The sequence below is a fragment of the Dermacentor andersoni genome, chromosome 3, assembly GCF_023375885.2.
Source record: "Dermacentor andersoni chromosome 3, qqDerAnde1_hic_scaffold, whole genome shotgun sequence".
Taxonomy (NCBI): domain Eukaryota; kingdom Metazoa; phylum Arthropoda; class Arachnida; order Ixodida; family Ixodidae; genus Dermacentor; species Dermacentor andersoni.
The window spans coordinates 61,296,323-61,317,105 of record NC_092816.1 but is presented as its reverse complement, the minus strand read 5'-3'; the positions used below and the strand labels follow the sequence as shown (position 1 = coordinate 61,317,105).

General features: G+C 53.0%; 1 protein-coding gene across 1 annotated transcript in view; it reads left to right on the top strand.

Moving 5' to 3' along the window:
• LOC126547053 (uncharacterized) overlaps positions 1-17,989 on the top strand; it is a 503,539-nt gene extending 485,550 nt beyond the window's left edge. The window contains exon 7 of the mRNA XM_050194887.3: positions 13,739-17,989. Coding sequence (XP_050050844.1) covers positions 13,739-14,134 — 396 coding nt within the window. The 3' untranslated portion in view covers positions 14,135-17,989. The remainder of the gene's footprint in view (positions 1-13,738) is intronic.
• Positions 17,990-20,783: the final 2,794 nt, after the last annotated feature.

Here is a 20,783-nt window from a genome sequence, read left to right as displayed (position 1 = left end):
AAGGAGTATCTATGCACACGTGCCGCTTTCTCGAAAGATCAAGAACTGCGCTGTAACTGTATCTCGAGCCTTCGCGCCATTCAGCGCTGCCATGATGTCGGGCATAAGCGACAGATTGACTGCACAGTGAAACACTTTAGCAGTGTGCTACCTAGTCGGTATTTACCGTTGTCTTATGACCTCAGTGTGTGACTCGAGTTTTAATCAGTGCAGGTAATGGAAAACATAACGAGAAGCGCTTGGCAACGATTCTGGATAGTTGGTCTGTCACACTGGGGAAACTGAATAACGTTGAAAAGACAGCTACGTGTGTGAGAAAGAGGACGCACAGTGCATCGATGAATGGACCAGTTGAACTGTCTGCTCTATCCGATCGATCAGCTGTTCAGCATCGTCGTTGCTACACTGTCAATGGCACGTACCGCGTGACACGGACCAAACGTGGTCTCCGTTCCCTTCGCAACACAGGGGCGTCACGCCTTCGGGCGCAACACAGCTATAGGAAGGGAACGATGCGGCCAGACATGAAATATCTGGGTTGGAAAAAATTGGCGGTTGAAAAAGACGTCATTCCCGGCGCCAAACGTTCATTGCGAGCTCCCGAAAGTTGTCAGTCGGGGCATGGCGAGTCTTCTACACACTCGGAGCGCTGTTGTCCGTCGCGTGTTGTCGCTATACACGCAATTGGCCACCTTCTCGGTAGAAGCGAGTGTTAACGGTCACGCCACAGATATGGTGGCACGAGGGACTCGGCGCTAACAAAACCGCAAAGCGGACGGTGAACTCTTTGGTACGCACTACATAGCATTCTGGCGTGCCAACTATTTTACGTTCGATGCAACATTGCAGGAGGCCCGTGCGTGACCTCCTGTAGTCTTTCTATCTCTCTCACTCTCACACACGTAGTCATAGGAGGGTAAATGTACAGGTAGCTACAGTGTTAAAGGGAGTATGTTGTTAGCTGACTCCCATCTTGCAGGGGCGACAGTTGCTGTAGATGCCTGCAGAAGAGGCGAAGCTGTGCTTTGCCTTTAACATTGGACGTACCTGTAGCTACTGGGTATTTTTGTGCTAACGTTATCGAGATATAATAGGTGAATGTGCTGCTTCGTGTGCCCGTGCTACACGATACGGAAACGCGTGGTCTCTCGCTCGGTGTGTCTCGCATCCGGTGGGCCCGCTTTCTTTAGTATATATAAGCGCACCTCCAGATCAGCGCAATGTTCGGGAAATTTTCCCGGGTGTCTTTGTTTGGGCGTTAGTCAACGCGCACAAACATCTCACCCTCCGCTGTTGCGGACGCCGAAGCTTACATATATAAGCTTAGTGGAGCACCGCGCGCGCGCGATAATATGTGCCTACATACGTCCGACATGCCCTTCTGTCTCCTCGTCTGTTCAGCCTTTCTTCGTCTTTCCTTCTTTCTGTTCTTTCTTGCGCGATTGTCACGCAGTTTCTTTATCGTTTTCCTCGTGCAGCGAAAAAAAGAAATGCTGTCATTTATTTATTCGCGCTTCACTCTTTCGTTACCGCCCTGCGTGGTGCCTTCTTTTGGTGCGTGTCTCTCTCGGTCTTGGCGTGCATGCGTCTGCTCGCCTGACCTTTTGCGAGTCGGAGGCCAGCATTCGTCTACTTTTCGTCTTTTCATCCTCCTCCCCCCTCTCCTTTGTGTACGCTACTGGCCGTCCTCTTCTCGGCCGTCATCTTCGCCTGGATCTACGGACAGAGGAGACTCGTTTCCTGTGACCAGCTGCATTATTTGCTGTCCGAGCTGGAGGCACCGCTGTGTGGCAGTCCGCGGTCACTGTCTGCGTGCTCTGTTTCCGTTACGTTCCCTCGAGGTCCTTTTCGTCTCGCTGTTTTACTTTTCTCCCGGCGTTGGCTTGTTTGTTTCCCTGCCTGCCCGCACACGGGGAGAGCCCACCGCATCGCGCAGCGGGTTACGTCACCGCGCTCTGCCGCCCGGTAGTCCCCCGGCGCCTTTTATTATTTACGCGGACGGCGCGTCTCGCATTATCTCGATCCGTGGTGTTTGTGGAAACGACCGCAGCGGTGGCTGGCGCTGGCGCCGCCAGGCGTAACCCGCTAACCCTGTTCGTCGTGCCTCGGCTCGACTTGTCACTTGCCTGACGTTCGGCTTTCTAACCGCGCACGCTTGAGACGGCCAAGAATCGGGCGCCGCCCGGCTCCCTACAGGTTTCTGCCGTCCTTGCCACAGGCGCTGCTGCTGCTGCTGCCAGTAACATGGTGACCGTGTATATAGATAGCTTCTTGCGCTCTTCTGAGCTTCCGAGTTTTCTTCTACAGGGCCTGCTGCGGTCTGACCAGCAAATCATATTGCTTTATCATTAGGGAAATGGGCTTCTCCACACAAAGACTGTTACTGCGGAGAAGCCAGCGTTGACGAGCATTTTTTGGAGCGCTTTCCTTTGCACATAGGGGCTACTTTTCAGGCTCGTGCAGCATGCCTGAAGCTATCCACTGGAAGAAAAAATCCGCTTACAAAACTATCCGTGTGCTTGTGCGCGTTCATAGCGCTCTGCAGTTCTATCGTCTCATGTGGAGCGCTCACATTATCTCTACGCACAGGCATAGCCTTCGCACAGAGATGCCAACGAGTGCTTAATCGCGATTTCAACAAGTGACTTCTCCGAAAACCAACAATGTGGAGTATATATTTAACTGCCGCTTAAAACGAAATTGCAACTTCGAAGGATTGCATCCGAGGAGCCTGTATATGTGTCCTCTGTATTCCTAGGCTTTAGTCAGAAGGTGGTTACCAAGTTTGTGTTTCATGAAGCCCGACCTTTATGTTTTCTTAGTACCTCAGCCTAACCATAGTGTGCAGTGATTACACCTAAGCCTGCTTTGTTTGCTGTCGGTTTGCCCAAGTTGCAAGGCTGCCGGGTAACGCGGCAACCAGGAAAGAAGCCAGTGCTAATTTCTCTTGTTGGCGCGTTTTAAAAATTACAGGTCATTTTTGAGTCGGGGCTTCGCTTCATACCCTACGCCAGAGTGGCGGGCGACTTCTGAACTGCTGATGTGGCCCATTTCGTTGCCTTGACGAGAATGAATCCTGGGTCGGGAAGGGGGGAGGAAAGGCTGCTTTTTTTATCTCCTCCTTCTTCCATTTGTATAAATAAACGACTGCCCAAAAAACGTCAGCAGCAACAACGACGAATGACCTCCTGTCCTCCCGCAATTAGCCGCACCAAAACAATGACACCGGTGGAAGCTCAAGGCTGATACTTCAGTACGGCCTTTGTTTCCTTCGTTCACCGCTGCGCTCGAGTGTGGCTGACGACCAAGGCCGAACTCGTCTGCAAAAACCCAGCCGCGGCCTTTCTGACGCCGGAAGGAACGGAGCACGCTCGAGTGAACTCGGAATAGCATTCACAATTACCGAACAGCACACTAAATGTAGCAAAAAAAATAATAATAATGCATTGAACTTCGAATTCACCTGCGCGAAATACTAACGCAAAGTGGTTGCGTATATTGGTATAGAATACTAATGACCCATACTTTTGTTCCGCGTACGTGAAAGTGTACCGCCGCGTGGCCGAAATTAGTCCAATGTTCTTGGCCGCGCTTCCTTCCAGCTTCGTCCGAAGACCTTGAGACGCAGCAAAGACGCACGGACTCTCTATAGAGAGCGGTACCAGCCTCTTCAACGCACAGGCGCACACACACACCGGTGTCAATTCTGGCTCCTCGTAAATGGCTCTTCTCGCACACTGACCACTGCTTCTGGTATAGCGACGGCCATCGTTCATCGTACGTGTAGGTGAGACGGCTTCAGCGCGCGCCTGTCATCACGGCGATGCTTCCGCAAACCTCTCGTGAGTGCCGCCAGTACTATTACACTACATGCATGCCTGACGCACTCGCTCGCTCACGCGCGCACGCATATAGAGAGAGAGCTTCGGCTGCTGTTCCGAACGCGCTTGCTCCGGGCGGCGGCGGCGGCGGCGGCGGCAGCCTTTTCCTTCCGGGGCCGCGGCTGCCAGCGCTAGAAGGAGAGCAGATCGACCCGGAGGCAGATCGCCTAATTGTCTCGATTGTCCGCCGCCGGTTGTTTACAAAAAGCGGGTCAAACTTTTCCCACGCGCAACGGGCGCCCGTTTGCCCACTGATTTTCCGCCCTCTTGAGCAATTCGGCCGCCGCCGCCGCCGATCGACTCGGGAGGGACGACGAGCGCGCGAGGGAAGCACAATCGCAACCGGGCACGCTATGTACTCGCCCACCGCGCCTCCTCCCGCTGAGCGCAGCGGAACCCTTTCGCCTGCCTGCCTGCATAGCGCGACCACTGACGCCGAAGCACCCCCCCCCCCCCCCCCCCCCCTTTTCTGTGTGCCTTTAGTTCCTCAGTTTCTTTCGTTGTCTTCTTCTTCTTGTCTCGTCGCTTCGCTTTCGGTTCTTCGCTTTGCCGTCGAGTCTCGACTGGGCTCTGCTCTCGCGTGCTTGCTTCGTGCGTTTTTCTATAGCTTTCTTGCGCCACGCGTTCCTATCCGTCGCGCCGTTGTTGACCCCGCGCGGGCTCGCGTTTGACAATCGCGAGCCGTTCCAACGGATTCTTTTGTTTGGAGCGGCGCAGAAGCGTGCGTGCCGTGTGTCGCCGACGTTGCGACCGGGTTGCGTGCGCGCCCTGAGCGCGCGCTTCCGTTATTCCGTTCGCCCGCATTCTTTTTTTTTTTTTGTAATCGAATGGAATGATAAACGAATCGAGCGCTCGATGAGCCTGCGGCAGACGGGAACTCGCGCCGTGACGACCGCTGGTGCCTGTGCGGAAGTTTCCGTTTTTGTGGCAGCGTTTCGAAGCGTAGTTTGGTGGCATAGCTCGTACAAAGGGCGCAACGAAAATGACGATGGGGAGGAGTCGCCGTAGCCATAAGTTATTTCTAATGTCGGCAAGAGCTTTCTTTTCTTGTCCTGCGAAGAAATGGAAAGCAGCTGAGATTTTAAAATCTTGTTCGGGAATTTGCCTTTTCGAGAGTGGTCGTTGTAACGATGGGCCTATCCTGGTTGTTCTTTGTATTTTGTTAGAAAGACGATTAGGCATAGGACGATTAGCCGCGTTTCGAGCACCTGCGCGAAGCCAGCGCTCACGCTGAAGCGCCTTTGATATCCGTAAAGCTACTTCGTTAAGCCGAAAATTTCGTCCAAGTGGGAACATGCTCCGAATTGGGATGTGCTTTTTGCGTCTCGTTAATTAATTGCACGTTGATCGGAACGAAACGTCAGAGCCCAATCGAATCGCGTATAAAATCAGCTCGAAGTTACATGCTGCAGAACGTAGGGTCAAATTCTTAACCTCGCCGGCTGCTCTCAATCGAAGGTGCAAAATTGCCCCCCCCCCCCCCCTCCCCGTATACGTCTCTCCGCCACAGTATGGCCCCTTCTAGCCACCATAGCCACAGTCTGCCACGAGCAGGCGGGCATTTGCATTTCAACCCGTCCGCAGCATTCTCTTTGAAGATTAAAAAGAAAAAAGAAAGAACTTCGGGACGTTTCGATTTGCAGTCACGGCGCATACCGCGGCTTGCTGCATGCGCATTCGTTCTGTATGGCGTTCTGTCGTCGCCATACATAACCCATTCACTCTTATCTGCGCCCAGCGTATAATAAGGTCACAGGCCGCCGGCATAGATAAAAGCGCAAATCGGTGTTGACCACTTCGACTGCGAGCTCGCGCCGTGAGCCAAGCGCCGAATTCATTGCCATTTGCAATTCGCTCCGGTGCTGCGGCCGCCCAAGGCCGGCGCCGTGAAATGACCGCGCTCGCGCGTGCGCCCCCAGCGGTGTCTTTCTTTTTTTTTTTTTTCCAGTAACAACTGCCTTGCTGGCTGGCTTGGTGACACAGCGTGACGCTTCAAGCCAAAGCGCGAGCGGCCTTGACAGTCCCGCCTATTCTGTGGGCTACTCTCGCAAGGTTTCGCATACTTATCCCGTCTTCTGTTTTGTGTGTGTGTGTGCTTCTCGCGATTTCCTTGCGTTCTTTCTTTCCTTGCACTTGGAACTCCGTGCACAGTAATAGCAGCCTGTTTTTCGACTCATAAGCGACTCGCGTGTTGAACTCTGTCCTGCGTTAAGCATGCGATATTTATGCTCATGTTATAGCCTTGAGTCAGTGAGGTGCCCTCCCCTTCCCGGTCTACGTACTGGGATGCCCTGAAGCGGTGTTGGATCATTCCTCTATAGGGACATCGCTTGTTAAGAACGAACGATACGTTGCGACCTAAGCTTCGCTTATCTTCGCGCATCGCCCCAAAACGTATGCGGCGCTGCGGATTTACCGGGAAGTCTGTAATGTACCTTCGGTGTTGCCATAGGGAGTCTTCGCTCGGGCGGTGCATATATACCGTCAGTATAGTTCTGACAAGAAGAAGGGGCCTTGGCAGGAGGCTCTCAGAGATGTATATATGTGCCCGCCATTGCCCAGTTCGAACAGGTATAGAATTACCGAGGCTCTGACATGTGCGGCTGACGGTGATTCGAAGGTCGCCGCCTCTGCCGCAGGAGAAACGAGAGAAATAATTTTTCGTAACTTTTCCTCATTTCTATCGCTGTCTTCTTGCACTTGTATATAGCCTTTCGCGGTTCTAGACGCGCTGGTCGCAATTTCAATTCAGAGTATAAATTGTGTCGTCCTTCCTTTGCCTGAAGTATTCAAGCAAAAAAATAAAGGAGAGGAAAATGAAGCCCTTGTGTTAATTCAGAGCAGCTTATTGCACCTTTATGTTCGACCTTGCGTAGGTAGTAGGAAGCCTACTACGACGTTGTGAGGGCTTTATGATGACCCTGTTATTAATGGGCACGCGCATTGCACCAGCAGTGCTCGCATGCACGAGTATATAGGTTGGACTATTTTGTGTACCATCATCATCCTACCTGGCGTCGGCTAAGGAGCTCACCGTATAAACGGCACCTGTGTCGCCGCGTACATGAGATTCGTTCCAACTGAGAACGTAACTCAGATCCCGAATTCACCGGAGCTACCGTTCGCGTGTTGGGTCTCACGAACCGTCCCGTATAGTCTGACGGTTCTTGGTACTTTCGTTTGGGGGGGGGGGGGGGGGGGGATGGAGAGGAAGAAATAAGAAAGGGACCCGCGCCGGCTTGCGTAAAATGGTGCACCGACGTGTACACGCGTCATAATCTCACGTTTGCGGGCTTTGCCAGCTCTCTGCGTGATAGACAGGCAAACAAGCGAGCAACCAGGAAAAGTGCGCGCAGCTTTGCTGCTGCTGCAATTTTCCGGAAGAAGACCTGTTGGGCACGCAATATACCCTTCGCCCCAAACGATTCGACGCCTTCTCCGCCTCCTTCGTGTATACCAAGGAATCACGCCCGCCACGAAACGCATAAAACAAAACAGAAATGAGCAAGATATGGCTAGAAAAAAAAACGCGAAAAAAGAAAAGCACGTGGAACTTTGTTATCGATGAGCCATCGCGCGCACGTACGATAGAAGATAGAAAGAGAGAGAGATGGAGAGCAAGCGCAAACAAGGAAGTTGTGGTTGATGAACGCGAAGAACAATAACGACAAGAAGGAGGACGCGCGAACGAGAGCGAAAAAAAGAAAGGGGAGGGGGGGGAGGTTGAGGTACAGTAGACGGGGAGGCCTCAAATGGACGTGCTGACAGCTGACTTAAAAAGCGAGGAATGAAGCTAAAGAGCAATATAAAACAACACCCGAATAAACCCGTGCTTGCGCACCGAGGAGCCGCGGGAGCGGATACAATGAGCCGCGTTCGGCGCCGCCCGCCTCCTTCTAGCTGCCGTAGTGCAGCCGGCTGCATCAGCGCCAAACGGGAGCGCGGAGGCAGTCAAGCCAGGCATTCCTGACCGCTACCTCTCACGTCTTCTTCGCCGCGGTCCCGCCGTTCCCACATTAGGAAGAAAGCGGATAGAGAGGGGAGGGTTGACTCTTCTGAAACACCCTCCTCCCCCCTTCCTCTCGGAAGGCCAGAGGACTCGGCGTGAGGTCAAAGGACGACCGCCCCGGCGAAACAACTACTATACGTACTACCGGACTTCGGCGGTACCGCGATGCACGACGCGATGGACGGGCCGAGCCGTACGGCGCTCCCCGCGCACTTGCTGCCGCTTCGGCTCCCGCTACGGTGGCGGCGCGGCGCAGCGAATTCTGCCCCCTCCATAGCCTGCCTCTGGGCCCGACCCCGACCCTGACCTTTACCCTCCTTCTCGTCCTCCTGCTGCTCCCGACTGCTACTATACGGCTGCATCATCATCGCGGCGTGGCGGGAGAGGGCGAGCGTGCGTCGTTGGTCGCACAAAAGAAAGCTACTGCCGCCGCCGCCACTTTTGACCCCCGACCCCGCTCCGCACGTCTTCTCGGAGCACACATGCGCGCGCGCCCGTAGATACGACGCCGTGTGACGGCGGCTGCCGCCGCTCTCTCCGAGATCGTGCTGCTGTGGCGCGCCGCCGGGCCCGTTCGGTTTGCTTGCGCAGCAAAAAGGGCCCGAGGAGGAGGAGCCGTCTCCATACACTCGTCGGGATGGCAAAATCGCCCTTTGGCTCCCATTCTCTTTCTCGCCTGCATGGCCGTTCTGCTTTCGGCTTCGACCGCGTAGCTCTCCTTCCTCTCGCGCTGGCTCTATTATTTCTTTTTTGCTTCCTTTTGGAGAAAAGTTTTCTGCATATACACACGCACCCGTGCGAGCCCGCGGCAGCCGAAGGAGCCGCTGACCACACGGCCTCCGGTGTGCAGGTGAATGATAGATGCCGTCGTGCCGACGGGTCACGAACCGGCGGGTCACGACGGCACGGCCAGAGCTGCTGCTGCTGCTCCTGCTACAGCAGCGGCGGCGGCAGCAGCCTGTGGACCCCTCTCTGTTGCGAAGGCTTCGCGCGAGAGGGATGGCGGGAGGGTGGGACGCCCCGCTATATCCACTGCTGCTGCCGGCGGCTCTGCCTCTCTCGGCTCCCTCCGCGTCGTGACGCCCCCCCCCCCCCCCCCCCCCCCGAACCAACGGTAGCCTTTCCCCGCCGAAAGAAAGGCTGCCCCTCCTTCTTCCCAGGCAGCAGCCAGCGGCAGTAGTCCCGGAGCGTGCACCTACTGTGTCCGCCGCCCCCTCGCCGCGCAGTTCGCCCGGGCGGTTTGTTCTCCCGTCGTGGCCGCCTGTGGCTAATAAGCTGGCAAGCTGCAATTTTAAAGCCGCGTTCGGAGCACACGCGGAGCCAGGCAGAGGCTCACTGTTACGAAGGGGCGGCGGGTCAGCCAGGCCTTGCCGAAGAAAAACAAAATGAAATGACAAAAATGGGGGGGGGGGGGGGGGGTTAGTAAGGGCGCGTGAGGCACGACACGCACCTGACAGGTATGCGCCTCTTGTCGTATACGTCCTTCCGTTTACCGAGTGGAATTCGGTAGTCGCCTTCCCCTCGCTGGCAGCACACTCCCGCCCGCCGCTGTTGGCCTCGACTTCTCCCTCTTATTTGCCTTGCGGTCTCGTCGGTTGGTAGGGCGGTGAAACCGCGTCATGAGTGAGAACTCTCTCTCTCTCTCTCTCCACACCTTTTTCCCTCTCTGACAGATTTCCTTCGCAACGCGAGTGGAGAAAGAAACCCGGAACCGATAGTGAGCGCCTTTCGTCAGCGTGTCAAATGAGCTGGAAACGAGAACAGCGGCAATTTCTGTCGCCCCTTGGAGAAAGACCGGCAGCTGTACGCAACTGCAGCTGTGTTTGAAGATACTCGCTTTCGACTATTAAGAAGTGGAAGCCACAAGCAGAGCGCCGGTTATTGTGTTTCTTTTACTCTGAAACTGCGGCTGCCATCTCAGTGTTTATCGTTTAGCTGGCCATGTTCAATGACGTCGCGGCTTCCTTATTCCTCAGCTTGGTCGGATGAAGAGCGGGATCAATAGCTTTCGCAATTCTGGTACGCGCCACTCTGAGACACTTCGCGTCGAACAGTTTCTTCTTCTGCGCTGTTTCCTTCTGGTGTTCGAAGGGGTGAACGAGCTACTGAATAATGCAACTCGCCGGTGACGCTCAAGAACATGTCTGCCTCCTGCTATATATATATGTGCCGCTCGTTTCTTTATTTTTTTCTCCCCTTCTGTTCACGCGCTTATTATCTTTCACGGGGGTGGCTGGACGTCCGTTGGCACGCAGCCGCAGAAAGCTCGCTTTAGTGGTTGCCAGCATGCAACCAGATAATAAAGAATCGGTAGATAACAAAAAAAAGAATCATAAAGGAAGTGACTGCATGACAAAACTGCGACTTCTCCAAGAAATTGAATAGCTCGGAGGAGAACGAGCAGAAACAGATGCACAGCACCTCAGAAGTGTTTTGAGCAGGTACACTTGCGTTCGGAGACGAGTGGACAAAACTATAGATAAACTAAAAGTGCGGAATATGGGTAGTCGAGGGGACGGTATAACGAAATGGCACTCAACGGGCCGATGGTGCATAGCCGCCACGCGCTTTGAATTCGTGGCTGTATAGCGTGCAGTACGTATATGTTACTATGCAGTAGCAGTAGTGGTGGGGCGCGGCATTTTGCGCGCTGGAACGGGCACCGGGCGAGCGACTTCGAAAAGGGGAGTTGCGTGATCGTTCGAGATTTCAAAAGGGAGCGCGCGCCGCGCTGGAGTGAAAAGAAGGTGGCGAGACGGATGAAAGGATGATGGTGGGCTCAGAGAGAACGAATTTCGAAAGCAGGTGCGGAGCGCAGAATAAAATGGGGAAGAGGGGAAGGGGGAGGGGGGGGGGGGTTACTGGCACGATATTTAGACCTCGAATCTTCTCCGCTTCTCTCCTGTCCTTCCTTTTTTTTTTCCCTTTCATTTCGTACCTCCGTTCAACCCGGTCGCCTCCGTGCTCTGCAGGTATACATACACAACGCAAAGAGCAGTCAGATTTTACTATAGCTTCGCGCGTAATCTATGCGATTTTGGACACTCGCGCGGCTTCTCCTGGAACCTGTGCGCTTTCTTTTTCTTAGCCTATTTCTTTTTCTTTTGCTGCTCCTGTTTCTGAGCGTTGTTCTTTTACTGGGTCTTATTGGAGGAGACAGAGAAAAATAAAAGAGAAGAAACAATATAAAAGCACGGCGTTTGCTGCATATATACGGTTTGCCCGGTTCGTCATTCACGCTGGCCCGTTGTTATCTGCTAGCGTCATTGTTTGGCCGGGGCGGATTCTGCCGACGCCAGGAGAAGGTGGAAGAGAGGTCGGACAAAAGGATGAAAAGGTTCGCATGGCACGGTCGTCAGGGGTCAGTAGCCACCGGTATCCCTCCCTCTCTCTCTTTTTTTTTTTGGTCAAGATTCGAAGAGACGATGACGACGACGCTTTTCCCTCCCATATAACCTTACGAGGATCCGCCAGCGAGACGAGACCCCGCCTGATGAAAAGACCTGAGAAGGACGGATCCAGAAAAGAATAGCAAAACAAAGACTACGAGAAGGTGTAGAGCGAGACTGCGACACTATATGTACTGGCGAGTGGCGTTGCGCTTCCTATAGCAGCGCTCGCGAAGGTCGAGCTTCTTGCATTATAGTTCGAGAAACTCCGGGAGACCGCGCCTGATATTATCGCCCGGAGCCAGCAGCCGTAGGACGTGATGACTGCCCTCTCTGTAGCGCTTGATCACGCTCGCGAGGCGGCGGCGCGGCGCGCCTTGTGTGAACGGGCTTAGTGTGAACCGCGAAAAGCCGCGAGTTTTTTTGCCGCTGCGCGCTCTTAGTATATCTGTACTATAGTGGTGAAAGGGTATTGTGCGAACTCTCGTAGGGGATGACGGGGCGGTCGTGGATGTCACCGGTCTTTCCCCTGAGAGTTCTTTTTTTTTTGGATGATGAATGCCGCGAAACACCTTGTCCTTCGCATTTGGTCCCTTTGTCCTTTCATCCGTGATTCTTCGTCTCTTTTTTTTTTCTTTGCGAAGATATGTACGTGTGAACCGGCCGTTCTTGGGGTTCTTACGAACTGCCAGGTGTCCCTCGACCGGCGGGTGTTGATACCGCGTTGTGCGCGTACATGTGGCTCGCGATTTGAAAGGAGCGGTCTTCAGTTAGGGCGCCGCTGCTCAGCACAGGCGGAGGATTATGTGGCACTACCGATGCTCGGAAAAGCCGTTTTGTCGCAACGCTCCTCTCTGGGAACACGCTAATGATCGTATACTGATAAAGAAAATGTATACTCTTAGGAAGGGGCGATTGCTCCGTCCTATACCGCGTATACGTACCCCCTATGCTGAATGCGGTATTATCATATTTTTTCTTTTTATTCTTTTTATCATTTTTACTTTGATAACCAGTTCTGTAGCGACCCTGTCGCACGCCCTCAATGTAGGGACGGAGAATTCGCTCACTGAAGAGCAGACTGCGTGTTTGATATTGACCAAGGTGACGTTGGAAGATTGTATGAAATCGCTTTCTAAGCTTATCCAGCGGGTTGTTTTACTCATAATCATGGCAACCTTCGTTAAAGTATTAGTATCCGAGGCACCCGATTTCACCCAAACATTTGAGAAACAAAGCGTTGTGTTAACAATCTGGCCGGCACGGCGTCATTCACTCAAGATGTAATCAGTTCGCGACTTGCCGTATCACTCCTGCAAGAGGAATAGCAAAAGCTGACGCACAGGGCTACTTGAAGAATGCAGGAAGAAGCCTTCGTCCATGGAGTGTGGGGGAAATGGCGGTCGTGGTGAGGATGTTCACGACGATCTGAACGTAGCCTGCCGCGGTCACAGACCCCACGAGTCACTTACGCGTTCTATATACAGTGTTGAGTGTACACGTCCTGCGTTTGCGTCTCTTTCGTCCACGCGTGGCCAGTGTTTTCCAGTTGTTTCGAACCACTTTCGCCGCGCGCCTTTCACATCTCGACGTCGCAACCTTCCACGTACACGGCAATCCACAAAGCGGTTGGCGCGTGTTGTGCCGGTGGGTGCGCTGCTGGTACGCATGCATATCTCGTGGCACGCGTCCGGTACATCAGTGCGTTGTGAAAGCGCGTTGCGATCTCAGTGCGTCGCACCGCAGCGTCTCGTGTATATATACATAAGCACGCGACGGCCGCGATCGAAACTAGCCGGGGCGAGTCACGCCTTCCTGCATCGAGCGCTTGCTTTCGGCAAATGGCGCGTCACGACGCCTGTCGCGCGTTCTTGATTTGCGTGGGAAGTGCAACGAGGTATGGCTGTCCGTCGAACTGCTCTGTGTGGTGGCGCCGGCTTTCCTATAGGCCCATGAAAAGCGGGGGTCGCTCTAAGGACGACGGAGGAGGCCTGCACGCAAATCGTGAAGCGATTGATGTCTGGTGGAAGGCACTGTGCTTGCGATTAGTCGGGTTGGTTGGTGGTAGATCTTGATCCGTTGTTTGTGTACTCAAGGAGCGCTGTAGCAACAAATCTCGGCGTCATGCCTTCGATCGCGTCTGAATCGAATGAAGCGTAAGATATCGCAGTAAAAATAGTAATCGTTGCGGCGTGTACTGTTCGCTGGATGACAAGAAACCGTGAGCAATCGTGAGGCCGTGACGGCACGTCTTATATAGCAGCGCCAACAGGCAGGCATCCGTCAGGTGGCACGCGATCATCGGCGAATGGAATGCTGCAGTCGCCACGCGTGTTAGAACCACTAATCTTGTTTGTGTGGCAAACTGGGCAGTGTGTGATGCGTCAAAGGCAATAGATTCGCCTTGAGCTATGTCTTTCCGGTTCACTCAAGGGCGTTTCCTCTTTCTACCTGTGCAGAAATTCCGGGAGCAGTCGATCGACGGCACGAGCCTCCCGCTGCTGACCGAGGACCACCTGACCGTCTACATGGGCATGCGACTGGGGCCGGCGCTCAAGCTGCGCACCACGCTGGCCAAGCTGACGGGCCGTTGCACCGTCTGCATGCACTGCATCCACTGCCACGGAGAGGAGAACGACCGGCGCTCGACGTTCTCGGCGTCGCCGGCCTCTTCCTCGACGCCGGCAGCGACCGCCTCCGCCACGTCGGCGGCCGCTTCTTCCGCGGGCTCCGCCGCCGCGCCGCCCCCGGCACCGGGCACCCCCGTCGGGGCGAGTACGCCCCCCGCTCCCCCGTCCGCGACGCCACCCAGGGCGTCGCCAGCGCCCGCTCACTCGCCGGCGTCGAGCAAGTGAGCTCGCGTGTCGTCTCCGCAAGCAAGGTCGCGCACGCTGCGATTGGAAGAGACCCTTGCTCACCACATGCCCCGAAAGGAAAGGAAGGAACGCGTACCTGTGCTCAAGGACCCGAAAGCACATCCGTGCTCGTTGTGTGTGTCTGTGCGCGCGTGTAAAATGCCGCTCGAGCGAACGCGCCACCGTCATCGCCCTCCTGCCCAGAAGTGAGACACGTTGTCTCTCTCTCGCAGCGCAGCGCCCCACACGCGAAGTCCAAAGCACGGACTCTTTATCTTCTCCTCTGTCTCGCCCGAAAGCGAGGGAAAAAAACAACCTCTCCTCAAACAAAGACGGCAGCGGCAGCGCCGTCAGAACTGTTGAGTCGTCCACTGTGCGCGCCAACCAACTCCTTTTTTGTCTCCTGGCCACCGTCGCTTACGAAGACCGCAGAAGTCAAACGACGGCGACCTCGTGAACCACTCTTCTTGTTGACGCTGCCCCCTGAATGTGCGGTGCGCGCCCTGCCCCGGACGAACTCTCCCCTGGGCGACCACCTCGGTGTCAGTGAACGCCTCACAACGAGCCAACGTCGACGGCGACCTCCTCCGGCCCACAACGGACCCCTTCGCGACAAAGGAAAGAAGTTGAACTGTGTGTCGGCGGACAAACGGACAGTGAAACTGGCGTCGCATTTCCGGCGTGTCGCAGAAGGGACACGAACTGTGCCGTTCATGCTGCACCGCGGACTCGAAGTGCATGGGTCTTTTTCTTTTTTTTTTGCAGATTGATGTCCCGCGCTTGTGCACGCTAGACCCGATCGGTGCGCGCACATTCGAACCGTTCCCGCGATGCCGCGCTGAGTGCGTACATGTCACGAGCCCTTCTCGTCTCCTCTTTACCGTCCTGGTACACAGAGACCGGAGACGATCCGTGACGGTTGGCGAAAGCGCTCGCGTCGCTCAATTGCTTTATTTCTTTTTGTGGCCGGCCAAAGCGACGGCCCAATAATTTATTCAACCCGATCTCGGAGTTAGGAAAGTTTATCTCTCTCCCACTCTGCACTCTCTGTCTCCCTATGGATATACGCGTCCTAAGCAGTGCGCAAAGAGTCTGCTCTCGCGAGGCGAAAAGGGGGCAGAGACACAATTCCGCAACCTTCCCCGTATCCGTCTGTCCTCCTGTCAGGTCGGTGTGTCAACTTTATTGTTTTTTTTTTCATCTAACGCTCAACGCTGACCGTTTCTCCTGTCCAGGTGTGTCGAGTATGCGCTTGTCTCGTGATCGCGCGCGCGCGGATGCCGAGGTTGACACACACACACTGATGCACGCGGGCGATTCTCTGCGACATCTAACGACAGGGCGATGTAGACGTGTAGCACGGTCGTGACACCTTGACAGGGGACGCAAAGACGGCATACAATATACAGGAAGCTTTATCGTCAGTCACGGCATGGGGTCTTGAAAGAGTTGCACGACCCCGCATGAGCGGAGAACGGATCCCCGTCATGACGACAAAAAGTAATAATGACAATAATAATAATAATATTGACGATGGCGATGGTAATACGATCGCGTACGTTGTGCTGCTCTGTAAGGAGTGATGAAGGCATCATCACGCTGTGATTGCGATATCTTCGGGAGGCCCGGTGTTACGCGTACGCTACCGCGAGTAGCGGCCCGGCCTGTCGCCTCACAATTCATTCCATGAAGAAAAAGAAAAATCGTTACTTTTTTTTCTCTTCGGTTGCTTGTTTATTTTCTTCTTCCTCGCATTCTTTTATTTTTTACTGTATTTGGGTTCTACCTTCGTTTGTGAGTCAAGGGTGTTTAATGTGTCTCGCCTGTCACGTGTATTACTCATTCATGCGTATGGTTGTCAGCCACACACACCTTTTCACTGCATGCGGTCGGAAACCCCCTCGTTGTAAGAGAGAGAGAAAAAAAATGCCCTCACGTTCTTTCTCGTCGCACTGTTTCTCAAGCGATGTGGGAGTGGCTGTTTCCGGCGAACTTTTGAAAGCGCTCATGGTTATACGATGTTGACAGCGGCGGGAACGGCCCGGCCGTTGGAAGTGATTCTCGGCAGAACCATATTTCATCCGCATGATCTGTTTCATCTTATGCGAACTGTTAAGGTGTGACGACGCTTATACCATTAGCGGATTGTGTGTGCGTGTGAGCTCCGCCTATCACCCGTCCTTTCTCCATCAGAGCTGTGTGTTCTCAGAAATATCTTATTTGATTTTGTTTTCATTTTTTGAATGGTTCTTGTTCGCGTTTGGTGATCTCATTCTAGTCATAACCGATGCTGAAATGACATATGTGAATTTGTTTTGCGAAGCAAACGAGTGCTACTTTTTTATATGTGTGTGGCGAATCGAAGTTTTTGCTTCTTATTTTTCATGCGAAAAAGGCTAGAACATTCTACGCGCGTACCTTTTCAGTGTGGGGTCAGAAAAAAAGAAAGTTTGTGTGCTTAACTGTGCCTGGTTATTTTACCTTTTGTGTATTCGGCAAAATCTCGTGGCTTCATAGTTTCTCAAGTCGTGCGATTTGACTGCCGAATCAACTGGCGCTCTATTAAACGGCAAAGGATAAAAGAAGGCAGCCGCCTCCCGACTAATGAAGCAGTGAAAGTTTACATGGAACCTATACGTCGAGTTCTGACCACACTTTGCATGGTTGTGATGAATGGCATCGCGGTTAATATATACGCTCATGTATTTATGCCTTGCCGAATACTGTTTCCTCCTCCTAGTTTTCTTGGTTCGAATTACTCCGTTTGCCAAAATTATCGGCTCGCTGCGTTACCGACAGTAATTGCCCTCAGTATAAAAAAAAAAAAAAGCAGACTACCAATTTTGCTCAATAACATTATCGGAAACTGGACACCATCAGTGCGAAATAACGATGCACAGATGGGACTTTTCCATACAGGAGCATTTCGAATCCCAGGGCGAATGGGAATAACAGTCATTTGGCAAGAAAATTCACGTTATGCCTAAACTCGGCAACTTTGAACAGAAGTTACGAAAACAATGGGGAGATTCCTGCACTTCTTCAAAACGGTCGATTGTGAAACATCAAGATCTCAGTGCCAGATTAAATATTGGTCTATCAAAATGGTGTCCCGCGAAACAAATTACAGCATTGCCCGAATGAAGAGGCAAACTCCGCGGCATTCATTAGACTTGGTTTTTCCACTGCTTCCGGCGCTGTAGTTTGGCCCACGAGTCGAAACATCGAGCGAGAAAATTGCCCTTAAACACTAACTCGGAGTTTGCTGGAACCGCGCGGAATTCTTTAATTGGAGACAAGCTCAGCATCCCGGCGATGAGAACCACTGTTCATTGTGTTATCACTCTGTGTTGTGGGCAGCGCCCTGTATTGATTGCGGTGGTTTTCCTCGCGAGGCAGATTCTGTTGTTCCTTCAGTGATAACGTGTGTCTGTGTGCGTGTGCTGTTGCTTTACAACACATTTGAAAATGTTTTTCCTTTTTTTTTTCTTGGCCGCGGTTTCAGGTTGAGTCCGCTGTGCCGAGCGGTATTTGTTTTCCGCCTGCGGGATTTGCCTTTTCTCTGTTCTCACTTTGCGTATTCTTCTCCTCCTCTTCTTTTTCTGTTTTGCGAAAGGAAGCAAAGAAGCCATTTCGGGGTTTATGTGTTCTGAGCGCGCTGAAGTGAGTTATGTGTCGGCGCCCCGAAATGACAGATGGAAGTTTTTAATATATTTGAGTACCTCTATTTAAAAGAAAAAAGAAAGGAAGATGACCCGGATGTAGGTTTCATTGCGGAACATTGTACATACCGATGTATATTGCATGTAAAATCAAGGTTCGAGAGATAAAAACGTCGTCTACCCGTGAAGAAAACATTTTGTCTTGTGTCCCTCTGTACTCGTCCTTGTCTTGAGGTTGTCCTCAGCAGACTGACCCTTGACAGCAAACAGAGATGCAAGGAGGTTGTGGGTAAGATTGGTACATTGAACTCAAACGACAATATACAGCACGCCGCCAAGCACCATCTCGTAATCATCGTGTGATGACCCACGCAAATCGTTTACACAGGAAGGTACGTGAATGTGTGCTAAGCCTATAGCTGTGATGACTCCTGACAATGAATCGACGTCGTGCCCGCTTTGCTGAGCAAACAAGTATACGCAGATTTCTCAAACATGCACTGACCAGAAAAAAAATATTGTGGAGCAGCTAACTTCGTCACCATGAACTGATGACTTACTGACCATCGCCTACGTAGGGAGCTGATAGCCTCTGGTCTACACCTTGCGGTTGTTTCCGCTGCATTTATCGTCAATTCCCGGAAACGAAAAACGTAATTACGGATCCGTCTAAGGAATTACTTATTTGCCCATTGAAAAATGCAGAGCGAGTGGGTGAAGAGATTGCATTTTATCTAGGCAGTGCGCGATGTAGTAAGTCGATGATACATAGGGAAGGGGGTAACGGTATAGCTGCCTAGAAGGCCAATATGTCCATACGCCGATCTACAAAACTTCGAGTACACACCATGTCTATCTTGAAAATGTGGCATTGGAGAACCTAACTTCCTCCTTGGTGGTGTGCGACTTGGTAAATTAGAGCAATAGCGACTTATTGACCAGACCGTCGCTCAACAGTTCATTCTTGGCTCACCACGCTGCTCGACTTGAATCAAACAAGACATGCACAAAAGATGGCATGAATTTAACGCTTCAAACCTCGCCCTTCGCCAAATCGTGGGTATGACGATACCATCTGTGCTGAAAGGTTGCACAGGTATAAGTTCTATATTAAGCTTTCCCCGTCCATGCTTACAAAAATTATGTGGAACTTATACGGGTTCCCTATAGTGTTCAGTAAAAACAAGAAGACATAAAATCTTCAAGTGAACACCAAAGTGCTCCGGTGTAGTGTTTCCTCTCCTAGAACACTGAAGGGCAAAGATTGTTGCCAGCCCAGCCAGGAAGCGCGGGGATTGAAGCAGCCTTCAGTCCCTGAGGTGGCCGTGTTGTGCGGGCAGCCCACTGCGCGTGGTAAGGAATATCCACAGTCACAAACTACAGCTGTGGTCTGCCTGTGGTACATAATAATCTATGCAGGCGTAGTGACAAACGTTCTTAGTTCTAGCAAATAATGAAAAGGCGCATATGACGGCTTCCAGGAAAGCAAGCAATATAATTTGTGAGACATTGCCTGCAATAATACGATAACGGATAAATGTTGGTCCTAAAGCTTTCTATCACGTTTCCTATGGCAAATGACTCATGTACCAAGATCCTCCCTTAGTGAAACAGTGGCCGTAACCAAATGTGTGTCGCCTTTAATTTGCATAAGGTCATGGAAATATCGCCGAGCCGTTCGACGCTGTCTTCACATTCTATAGGCGTGTAAACAAATGGATGCTTGTGGCGTAGTGTCCAGACAAAATGCGGCAAGCTAGCCCACCGATCACCGGACGCTAGCAATCGCTACACTGTATGGACCTTCGGGTCATGACCACTTTGGCCACATATCAACAAAAATTAAGCCTCGGTAATGGGCAAAGCCGCTGGACTCCACCTCATTAAGCTTGTCGCCGTTTACGCGGCGCACCCAGCACCGTGGGCATTCTCGGTCCCACATATATATACGCAGACACACACACACACACACACACACACACACACACACACACACACACACACACACACACACACACACGCATCGCATGCACACAACGCCGCACTGTAAGCGGGAGCGGGCAGCGATTGATGACATCGCCGGTCCGCGGTAGCCAGCCGCGGGATTTATCGTTTATCACCAGGAGCGATGAAGCAATCAAGGCAGCTCGGTCGCTCGATTCATTCCGTCTTTTTTTTCTCCCGAAACGTCGCCCCCTCACTCAGCTCGACAGTTTGACCTCGGCGCCGCGGCCGACCCTGTACGCAACAAGCGCGTGCAGCGTATCTGCGTGCGTTTTCGGTATGCGCGCGCCTGCGCCGACGTGCCGCGTCTTCGTTCGACAAGTGCACGACGTTTTCGGCGCGACAAACCGGCAATTACGGCCAAGCCCACGCTCCTGGTATGCCGCTCGCGGGCCCCCGACCGCGCGGCGCTCACCCGTCGCCGGCCTCCCCGTGCGAGCGGGCTACCTCGGATGCCGCAACCCACACGCATACGCACTCGGGAGTGGCCGGCAACTCATCATGCGGCGCCGTAACGAGCGCAACGAGTCGGCCGCGGAGTATTACAGAAGAAAGCCGCTGCACACACCTCGCGTGCGTGCTGCTCCGCGCCTCCAAAGAAATCGTGGCCCAAGGGCACGAGTTTGGCTCCGTGGAAGCAGGTCCGGCCGTCCGGTTGCGAGGATTATCTGTTCTCTCGCCCTCGTTTTCTCGTTTTCAGCATTGCAAACATCGATCTTGCATCGAGCCACGACAGATTACTTTTGGGGAAGCGCCGGCAGACGTCAACGTTAATAGCGATCACGCCGTGCTCCCTACTTGTTGGGCGTTATTAAAACGAAACTGTTCGGGACGACCGCCTCCGGAGCCGTCAGCTGCTTGAGTGTGTGCAGCTCGCGCGGATTAGTCGTGCTCGCATCAACCTGATTAGCTGAATGTAATTGCATGCCTTCCTTGTCTGCGCACATCTATAGCTATGGGCCAGTTAGCGTTCCGTCAAATGG